This window comes from Hakea prostrata, chromosome 1, assembly GCF_041222555.1.
Source record: "Hakea prostrata isolate BN-2017 chromosome 1, UWA_Hpros_2, whole genome shotgun sequence".
NCBI lineage: Eukaryota > Viridiplantae > Streptophyta > Magnoliopsida > Proteales > Proteaceae > Hakea > Hakea prostrata.
This window is the reverse complement of record NC_142600.1, coordinates 19,131,867-19,142,395: the sequence shown is the minus strand read 5'-3', so window position 1 is coordinate 19,142,395 and position 10,529 is coordinate 19,131,867. Positions and strand designations below refer to the sequence as shown.

Below are 10,529 nucleotides of genomic sequence, written 5' to 3'. Positions count from 1 at the left end.
AACCAATGATGTTGGCTATGGGATTGTAGTTTGACTGAGATGATACTAGCCAACCTATTTTCTTATCGGCTGGTTATGTCCCAACATGTAGGTCTGTGCAATGGTTTGAATTAGTGGGAGCCAGAAGAGGGATGGAACTTGAAGCTGATTCTGGATTTTCGTTTGCTTGGATTCTTCCAACTTTATCCAATAGACTTTGAAGCTCAAAAAGGCTCCTTGTGCTGCTATGTGGCTTCTTTCCAGCGAATTCATAATCTTTCTTAGAGGCTAACAAAATTGCTGATCATGAGCAGATCATTCTCATAGGTTTCAAAAATCAACAATTCTTGAAGAAAATAAAGTCGCCAAGGTAATCTCCAACTAGGTATGCGAAGGGTTCATAGAGTCTAGTAGAGTCAGGTTCTCTATTTTGTAAATTTAAAAAAATATGAAATCCTTAGAATGTAAAACATAAATATCATATTTACTCATACACCCAACAGTTAGATTCAAGTCATCGTACATGTCAACCATTTAATGATAGCATAGCTGCAAGTCGGGCCATTGCACAAAATAAAAATAAAACTAAAAATCCATGCATGGAGGAAAATGTCAATTATTAGATGTCTATTGGGTTGACATGTTTCAAGAAGTTTTGAAGGCTTTGCCTCGAAGAGTTGCTCAATTGAAAAAAGACAAATACTTTTTTTTTTTGATAAACACCAATACTTCATGCTATAACGTCAACAATTTGAATCGCTTTGGGCCAAGGCAAAATTCTACACTATATTTAAATCATATGTAAAGTCAAGGGATAGGTAAGCTGGCAGAGTAAACCTCAATTGCAAAAACAAAAAAGTTAAAAGAAAGAGCTACCAAGGCTTGAGACAGGAGCCTAGTCCATTTAAGCCTAGCCAACTTTTATTATTATTATTATTATTATTATTATATGAGAAAGAAAAAGCCTTATTTAGAAACAGTTACATAATAGAGATTGTGGTTCCAAGCTTATGGTAGAATTATTAATTGCATCATTAGCTACGCTAACATAAATTTCGTGGAGCATGGGTATTCAAATAGAGTACTTAATTTGTTTTGTTGATTCAGCCACTACTACTAGACTATTAATATTACTAATCGGCCAAGGTTTTTTTTTTTTTTGGTAAAGAATCGGCCAAGGTTTAGTGGGTTTAGGTAAGAAGGTTAAAAGTTCGAAATTGTTGCTCCATATTTATTTCTTCTCAATATTCATTGCTTTAGTTTTGTCCACCCCAAACCCCCCCCGCTTTGTTTACTTCTCCATAGCCCTCCTAGTATTGCTACCAAAATGCGCCTATCCATTCATTGCCGCACTTGGATGATCAGATTATTCCGTGCATACAATACTATATATGACCGCTACTATATATCCTCATGCTCCAACCTGCGCTACCTATCCGTTCATCAGATATCCTTGCACAAATAACATTGGATGATTAGTATTATTTATACAAAAAATGTCTAAGTGGATTACAAGTTTCTATAAAAAAATAAAAAATAAATAAAATTAAAATAATAATAATAATAATAATAATAATAATAATAATAATAATAATAGTAATAATAATAATAATAATAAATATAGTAGCATATCACAAATCCTCGATTGTTGTGTAGAGCTAAAGGTTCCCCTCTATTTTAAGTGCTCAAGATTTGTAAATCTAAAACCCATTTTGAGATTTGCCCTAAAACATTTATAGGATTTGGTTGGTTTTTTTTTGAAAAGGGTAAGATTTATTTATTTCAACATAAAGTAACAAGTAATTATAAATATAGAAAGAAACCAAGTATTTTTATTGCTTATCCATTTGGTTGGTTGAATTCAATGCTTGGCAAAGATGTATTATAGGTTGGTATGTCCAATTCTCTGCCCTCAGTCCCAAGTGGTTATGCAGTATGAATCTTCTTTGCCCAATTGCAAAAAATAAAGACATGCCTTGTTGTTTCTATTTATTGGTTATACAATAGACAATTCCCTAGTAATCCTACATTCAAAAGTTTACATAGAAAGACTTTATACTTGGGATAAATTGGAAATTTTCATAGGTATTTCCACCATTTATTATTATTTTTTTGTATATGAGTTCATCCATGCCAGTTTACGTGCACCTTGATTACACATCCTCGGGGGGGGAGCTTTGTCATCTCTGCAAGGGTCAAACCCATGACCTCTCCATTGAGAAATATTGGTATTTCCACCACTTTAAGAATTCATTCCTCATCCTCATAAATTTTTGTCTCACCAAGGCACGAGTTGCCAAGTATGTGGTGAAGCTGTCATTTGAAGAGAGTAGAGAGGATTAAGAGTTAGATTTGTTAGAAACTGAGATGAGAATAAAAATGAGAGTAATGGAGTTTTCAAATGTATCATATAACTCCCAGTTAAGTGCTTGAAGATCTTCTACCACGTGAGCCACTGTCACATTTCTTGGCAAAATGGAGAAGTCCTGCTATTGAGATATGCTTATTTGCAGATAAATGTTCAATGGGTCAAACCAAAATGAGGTTTTTTGTCCATTTCATATTTTCAAACCACCATACTCCCTTAGAGTGGGTAATATGTTGGCGATGTTGTTCCAAATAAATGAACTTCTTTTACTCATAACCTCCAGGTTAAAAGGAGATGTCCCATTGAAATAACGAGCCCACATTACCTTTACCCATGGAGCCTCTGAATGCATTAGCATTCTCCACCCTTGTTTTAATAGTAAGATAGTGTTATGATCTTCCATCTTTTTAAACCCTAACCCTCCCAATTCCTTTGGTGTACAACATTTGTCCCATGATATCAGAGTGATTGGTTTGGTTTTTTCTGTGCCACCATTCCAAAATCTACAACAAAGTGAATCCATCTTTTTGCATATGCCTCATCTGATATAGGGCCACAGATTGAACAGCTGATTCCATCAGTATATCCCTTCCAGCATATATAAGATTCGATGGTATTCATGTTGCTAATTTTCGTCTCATTCTTTTCAAAATGAATTTGAAATTTTGATATATATTCTACCCGTAGAACAAATTGAAACCCAAGTGAGTGACCTCTTTCTTTATTTGGGTAACACCTAACACTTCTTGAATTTGATGATGGTTACAATATGAGGAATCTATCCTCCCCAGTGACACTTTAACCACCTTAATTGATCTCTCACCAGAAATGATTCCAAATTCGTGCGAAAAGAGAGAGATGGGGGCTTGAAAGGATCTAACATCGTATTTGAGCTGCAAATCTACCTTCGACTCCGCGAGTCCAGGGCATCCACAGATTCTTGCCAGGAAACAAATTGCTGCATGGCGAAAGTGCCCCTGAGAACCCATATATTTTCGGCTGTTCCGAATCTATGGAGGGTGTTACCATTTACCAACTTAACCATTGGAGTCATTGGACCATTAATCGTAAATCGTAATTCGGCTTTGCCCTTAAAATGGCGTAAGCTCGCCACTTATCCGCATACCTTACCTCTTCTCCGCCAACGATAACGGTGCTCGCTGCAGCGTAGAGGGGAGAGTTCCCGTTGCAGCCATGGCTTGCGCAGCTCTTTCTGCAATTCACTCATCCAGCCCTGCTACGTTCTTATGCAATTATCCGAAGCCCATGGCTTCCATGCTTCCTTCCAAGTCATTATCCCAAACCTTAACTGTCCCCGGAAGCTTCAACGGTCTCCGCAGGGTCTTCCAGTCTAGCGCTTCTAGGCCAATTTCATCTCGCAGATCTTCTCTGAGAAGGACCTTCACTGTCAATGCGGTAATAGATTTTCCAATACATTATATTTTCAGGGTTACTATGTTCCAGATCATCTCCCAGGATTTCTGTGGACGTTTTGCTTGTCTTTCGATTGGTCTTTAATATAAAATCATTCGAAAGATTTGTTTTTACTGTTTGTACTTTAAAATACCTGTGCCGGTGTGCTTGTGTATTAATTGAATTTTGAAACCTTGCGAACACAAACCAGAGTACTAATTCTCTGGTGAATTCCGTTTTCTCGTGTGGATATTGTCTCCAAGTCAAGAATTGCTGAAGCTACTACTTACATTCATTGATGCTGTGTCTCTTCAGTTTGCGCGCATTATCATTTAGTTTTCTTTTTTGGTGATTCTCTGGCTGCCAGTTTGGGTGGTTTATGCTAAGAGGCTGGTAGTATTATCTGTTGACTGAAATAATTCAGAAGATAATTGCCTTATATAGTGTGTTAAGTTTGGGCAACCCATTCAATTGTTCTACTTTTGTAATTAAGCTACATTTTGTCCATATTTATCTTGAACAAAAAATGTGAAGCACTTCAGTGAATGTTCTACTTATTTCAACCACCAAATGGTGCGAATGACGTCATCGCATAAACTGTTTGAGCTTACAAGAAAATTAGTTTCTGCTGATACACCATCACCTTCTGTGGTTCGACTGATATTGTACGTTTTGCAGTCAACTGCATATAGATCCCTGAGGTATTACCAATTTTGTTAGGTTTTCATGAGATTTTTTGAAGCGGTGAAGGTGTTCCAAGGTGAGACTCAATGAATGACATCCTTCCATAGAGCTGTTAGATCTTGTAAGGAAGTTGGATCTGCTGATACATTTCTGGTTGGATTCATGGTACTTTCACATAGTTTCTTACTTGATAGATTCCTATAACATTATATTCTTGCTGGATTTCCATAAGGCTTCTGTGAATGTTCAGCCTCAAAGAATCAGAAGTATCCTCAAACTTGAACTGTGTTCCTTCAGCTTTAAATATTCAAACTGGAACTATTGGCAAAATACCTAGTTAACTACTGCTTTAACTGTTTTAGAATTCATAATAGGATGTATCCAAAGTTTTGTTATTGTTATCTACCTTAAATAGTATTTCAATCAACTATTGAGTAAGTCCACAATTGATGCAGTTGTCTTGATTCCCTGAAAATGAAAAACTAATTGCACAGAGCCTATAATGGTTCCATAACCAAAGAACTATGTTTATCTGCATGGACATGCATGCTTTACTGTTAAACTTTTAACTGGTTACTATTTCTTGTCCATTTAAACTAGACCTGCCTTCTTCTTTGCCCCCTGATCTTTGATGTTTGCTTTGCCTCTTGCTCAGAGTGAACTCCCGCTGGTTGGTAATGTTGCTCCAGATTTTGAAGCTGAAGCAGTTTTTGATCAAGAGTTCATTAATGTAAGTGTTTGAGTGCCATTTGCCTCTAGGTAATAAACCACATAAGAGATTTTCCTAGTAAAGATGCTATTATAATAAGTTCATCTGAAAGGTTTGCATTTTGTGTTTTTACCTGTAAAGCCGGTTGAACAAAAAAGTTGGGTCAGAGAGGAATAATCTTCTTATTATATTCTACAATTACCCCTCTATCTGAAAATTGGGTTGAAACAGTGAGGCTGTGGATGTGTTTCTGGCACAGTTTTGGCGACCTCCTATGTACAGACAGTAAGTCCAAGGAGGTCTTGGGTTTGGAGCTCCGTCCCTCCCCCTCCCCCCCCCCCCAACCATCCCTTGGCTCTATGGGATCCTAGTCTTTGTGGCTGGTTTGATGATGACCCAAAAAAAAAAAAAAAAAAAAAAAAAAGAAAAAAACATAATAGTGAGGTTAATCAACTTTGTATAACTTAGATATTGAATGTCATACTTTTTGTTTTTCTTTTCAGTGCAGTAATGGACGGGTTTAATATGGAGATCTTGAAATTAGAATGGTGAATTTGTCATCGGCTTTATGTTCATCCATGTAGCAATTAATTTTTCTTATCTATCTATATCATGGTGATGTTGGTTTAGTTGTTAGCTTTCACCTGTTCCTCAGACCAAACTTGATCAAAGGCCATTTTATTTGATTTTCAAATTTGCAAATGACAAATAACTTCCTTAAGACTATGATGTGAAAATGTGAATGATTCTCACCAACTGCAGAAGGATAATCCAATCTTGTTAACCCTCTGGTGCTTATTTAACCATGTGCACTGGAAGGTTCTGAGTTTGCAAGGTGAAGCCAAACTGAACAGCTTCCACCCCACCCCTCCAAAAAAAAAAAAGGAAAAAAGAAAGAAAGGAAGAGTCCATTAGTTGATTGTGGTTTGACAAGTGTTCTGAACTTAGATGTTTTACCTCTGTTTATGTCATGTACTTTGACCCTGTAACATTTAATATTGACCCATTTGATGATGTGGCATGTATGAATGTTAAGTTTCTCATTTCTTTTGATTAGAAATGGAATATGTGGTTTTCAGTATTATGAAGTGGGCCACTGGTTTGATGTAATTAATCATGGACTAAATTTTAGGTAGAAATCTATGTTTCTTACATTCTTATTAAGAATTTTTTTTGAACAGGTCAAGCTATCGGAATATATCGGAAAGAAATATGTCATTCTTTTTTTCTATCCGCTGGATTTCACATTTGTTTGCCCCACAGGTGAGTTTGACACTTGAGGGATATTGAACCAAGAGGGTAGCTCAGTTGGCAAGGACCAACACCTCACAAACAAGAGGTCATGAGTTCAACTCTCTTGGGGCCTACCTTTGTAAAGGAAAGAGACTTGAAGATTGTTAATTGGACATGCTTATATGAATGTTCAAATCTAATTCTGTGTATTTCCCATTTGTGTCTTTCATGCTTGTAGAGATCACTGCTTTCAGTGACCGGTACTCTGATTTTGAGAAGTTGAACACAGAGATACTTGGCGTTTCCACTGATAGTGTGGTGAGTTGGTTTTCCATTTTAGCTTTTGGGTTTTCCTGCTGTCACCTGGCAATCTTGTTCATTTCTTTTTGCACATCTGTTATTGAAACTTGAATATTTTTTGGGTTTTGATAAGAAATTACTGCGTCATTCATAATGTATCTATTCATTAGTAAATCCTGTATTGATTTCTCTACATATCTCTTAATTAATAATGAGAAGTCTGTTTTCTTCTGCAATTCAAAAATCAACTTATCATTTAAATGTCACCAAGTTAGGCTTTCCAATGCCTAAGCTTGTGTATTTGTCTCCCCTCCATCCCCTGCAGGAAAAAAAACCTCAGGCTTGTCTTCATTCAATGTCAAGGACAAACTCAACTGGTGATACCAAGAATAGATGAACTGGGTTCATGGACTTTTCCTGTCCCTTTGGGTTTTGCAGTCCTTCTCTGAGAGAAAATCAACTGGTTGACATGAAGTTAAAGTTCAGAAGTGGAAGCTTAGGGTGTTGCCTCATGCTTATAAACATGTTAGAATAAGGCAAAACCTAAAAACTGTATTGGGTATTCTTTCCTGATAGGATGTTAACAATCCGTCAGAAAAAGTATAGTTGACCATTAACTGCTATAGGATAAGACGATGGCTCTGGTTCGGCGTTTGGGTTATCTACTGTGATTGCAAGGTTGCTGCTGGGGTTAGGTAGACTTGAATGGTTTTGGGAGTATGGTGGGGGTCAGTGGGAAGTGAGTTGAATTTAAAAGAGTCATGTGAGGAACATGTTGCAGTTTGGGTGAGGAAGGCTTTTGTAAATTCAGTGTAATCTGAAAATATAACTGGTTGTACACCTAAAATGAAAATTTTGAGAAATATGAACCAGAGCTTCTCATGTCTGTAGGTTTTAGACAGACTGCCCCAATCTAGGGCTTTCTGGAAATGTGCCCTCAACATGAAGCTGTTGCACCTGCAAACTAGATAAATGGTTCTATTTTTTTATTTTTATTTTTATTTTTTGGGGTGGGGGTGGAAATCTTGGAAATTAATGGATCTGCTGATGTCTAAGGAGGTCGGGCTTTGATCATCTTCTAGTTATAATTGGACTCAGAAGTAGTAACTTTTGTCACGCCTTTTCTTGCATAGTCTTGAGCTTCTTCTAAGCACATAATTGTACCTGAATCAATAAGCCAAATTGGCATTTATTATCATTAAGTCTTATTTTTATAGTAGCAACCTAGGAGTATGAACTTTTTAAAGCAGTAATCTTGGACCATTATTCACATGGAGACTTGTTTGGACTTTGGAACTAACTCACCCAAAGTAGAGATGCATGGACTGTGAAGTTGACACATAAAATTTTTGTGGATTTTTAACTGTATGTAGTGAAGGTCATGTAAAAGGTTCCTAGGCTATGAGTCACACGGACACTTGTGTGGGAAATCATTTCATCTTCTGGACGAATGTGTGATTGAACATGGATTCTATTTTGGATGGGGAAAAATTGGAAAAAGGAAGGGCTAGGCCCAAATGGTCGCCTTCCACCATCCTTGAACATGGTCATGAGGAAACAAAATTAGGAGATTATCATTGAACAAGATCTTTGTTATGAACTAAATCTTCTAGTCACTGGGGCTCTTGGATTCATTTTAACAAGATTGTCTTTATCTTGATAAGGGTGATCAGTGATGGTTACTCATCTTGCATTCAGGTCTGAATTACTGGGGCTACTCCTTTTTGAATGTACTGCTAAATGTTTCAGGATGTTTTTCCATGCATTTTTCTATTCAGAAACTATTTTTTTTACCCTCGAGGAAATTTGAAATGTTACTTACACCTTTATTGTACTTTATCTTTCTTTTTGTAGTTCTCGCACCTTGCATGGGTCCAAACGGATAGGAAGTCTGGTGGACTTGGTGATCTGAAGTATCCCTTAATTTCTGATATCACTAAATCAATTTCAAAATCCTATGGTGTATTGATACCTGATCAGGTATGGTTAACCTTCCTGCCATTGTCCAATCTGAGATTAGTAAGTGAAGGGACATTGCTTTATGCATTGTGTTGGTTTAGCAAGAAACTTCAGTATCATCTAATGATTAGCTAAGTAACCACCTAGAGATTTATCTGGGAATTTCTGGAGGGGAATTAAGCTAGATAAATGTCTATATCTGGCTTTCTTTAATTAATGTTGGCAACAACTGTTTAGTTTTCTGAGTGCATTCATCAACACTGCTATGTGCATTAGATGATTTTATAACCTTGTAGTTTCATTTGATATCCCAATCATGTGCATGAATGTTGGACCATTTCCTTGTTTTATCTCAATCAGAAAATTTTGGTATAACATGTTCACTGGTGTATTTCAGTTTCAAAGTGGCCTAAACTTTCATGGATCAAAGTGCCGATCCACAGAATCCTTACCAATTTATTGTTTTAATGAAGAACCTGGCCAAGAGTCCTGGTGTATTCTTTATGGTTGTTGTTTCTTGCGGTTCTGCTTGAACATTTTTGCAATGACGTGATAGGACCTGATTCTCCAAGTAGAGGTTTATCCAATAATTTGATCTTATGCTTTTCCTTGCCTTCCATATATCGCAAGATAGTTGGTCCCAATGTTATTCCATTTTTTCCTGCATGCTCTTGAGCTTTGGTGCACTCTGTATATCTGGGTTTGATCACATCTCTTCCCTGGAGCATTTAGACTTCTTGCTAATAAATTGGTTAATGGTACAGGGAGTTGCATTACGTGGACTTTTCATAATTGACAAGGAAGGAATTATTCAACACTCTACCATTAACAATCTGGCCATTGGCCGTAGTGTTGATGAGACAATGAGAACTCTGCAGGTGAATATATTTAACGGCCGAAGATTCCTGCACTTCAACAAATCTGTTATGATTAGCCAGAATGTTTACTACTAGTGATGTTGCTATTTCTAATGTCTGATTCTTTTCTGTCAAATGAAATGATGTAAAATTGCTTGCAATTATCTTACAGGCATTGCAGTATGTACAAGAAAATCCCGATGAGGTCTGCCCAGCTGGTTGGAAGCCTGGGGAGAAGTCCATGAAGCCAGACCCCAAGCTTAGCAAAGAATATTTCGCAGCAGTATAAAGAAACAAATTGGTTCTTGCATCTTACCTCTATTAGGAGAACTGAGGATTTTTGGTATTCTTGTATTTTTTCTCTCTTTTTTTTTAGGGGTGGGGTTTTGGGGGGGGGGGGGGGGGGTTGAAGCAGTTTAGGGAAATAAAAGCGTCTTTTCCTTAGGGCGAGATTCCTCTGTATCACATGTAAGGTACTTTATTGACCTATGTGTGCTCTTGAGGTCAACGCTCATTATCCAGGTCAGGATGTGTGGCTGTGAGTCGCATTGGATGTATTTGGTAATTTAAATGGGAATGTGTGATGAGATTCATAGCTGATGTTTTAGATCCATGCAAGACTGCATTCTCTCATTTGCTTTGGTTAAAGCTGAACGGCATTGTAGCATGGAAGTAGCACCAAAGATGTACAGCCGCAAGGACTAGAGTTAATGAAAGATAGTGCTAGGGAGCTTTGCACTGGCAAGTCAAGATGGCATTGCAGAGCAAGCATGCCCATTAGAACTGTTAAGTGAAAAAATATGGGCTGTCAGATCGAAATCTCAACGAGATCTCGACCATTGAAGATCTCGATCCAACGGCTTTAAAACACGCTTAACGGTTAAAGCACGTTAAGGACGCTGAATCAAGGCATGAGCACGGTTATCCAGTGGCCGTGCTTCGCTAAGACCCACCACAGTAGGACACTTAGGCTGCGTTTGTTTGCTAGAATAAAAGTGTGGTGGAAAAATTCTTGAAAAGAGTGTAG

At 37.3% G+C, this 10,529-nt stretch overlaps 1 protein-coding gene across 1 annotated transcript; it reads left to right on the top strand.

The window, feature by feature from the left end:
* Positions 1-3,428: 3,428 nt before the first annotated feature.
* Positions 3,429-9,832, top strand: LOC149028079 (2-Cys peroxiredoxin BAS1, chloroplastic-like). Its single transcript, XM_089168389.1, has 7 exons — positions 3,429-3,763; positions 5,100-5,174; positions 6,335-6,416; positions 6,625-6,704; positions 8,541-8,666; positions 9,410-9,523; positions 9,675-9,832. Exons 1-7 carry the CDS (start codon positions 3,542-3,544, stop codon positions 9,789-9,791), a joined length of 816 nt encoding a protein of 271 aa, XP_089024515.1. The 5' UTR covers positions 3,429-3,541; the 3' UTR covers positions 9,792-9,832.
* The last annotated feature ends 697 nt before the right edge of the window (positions 9,833-10,529 follow it).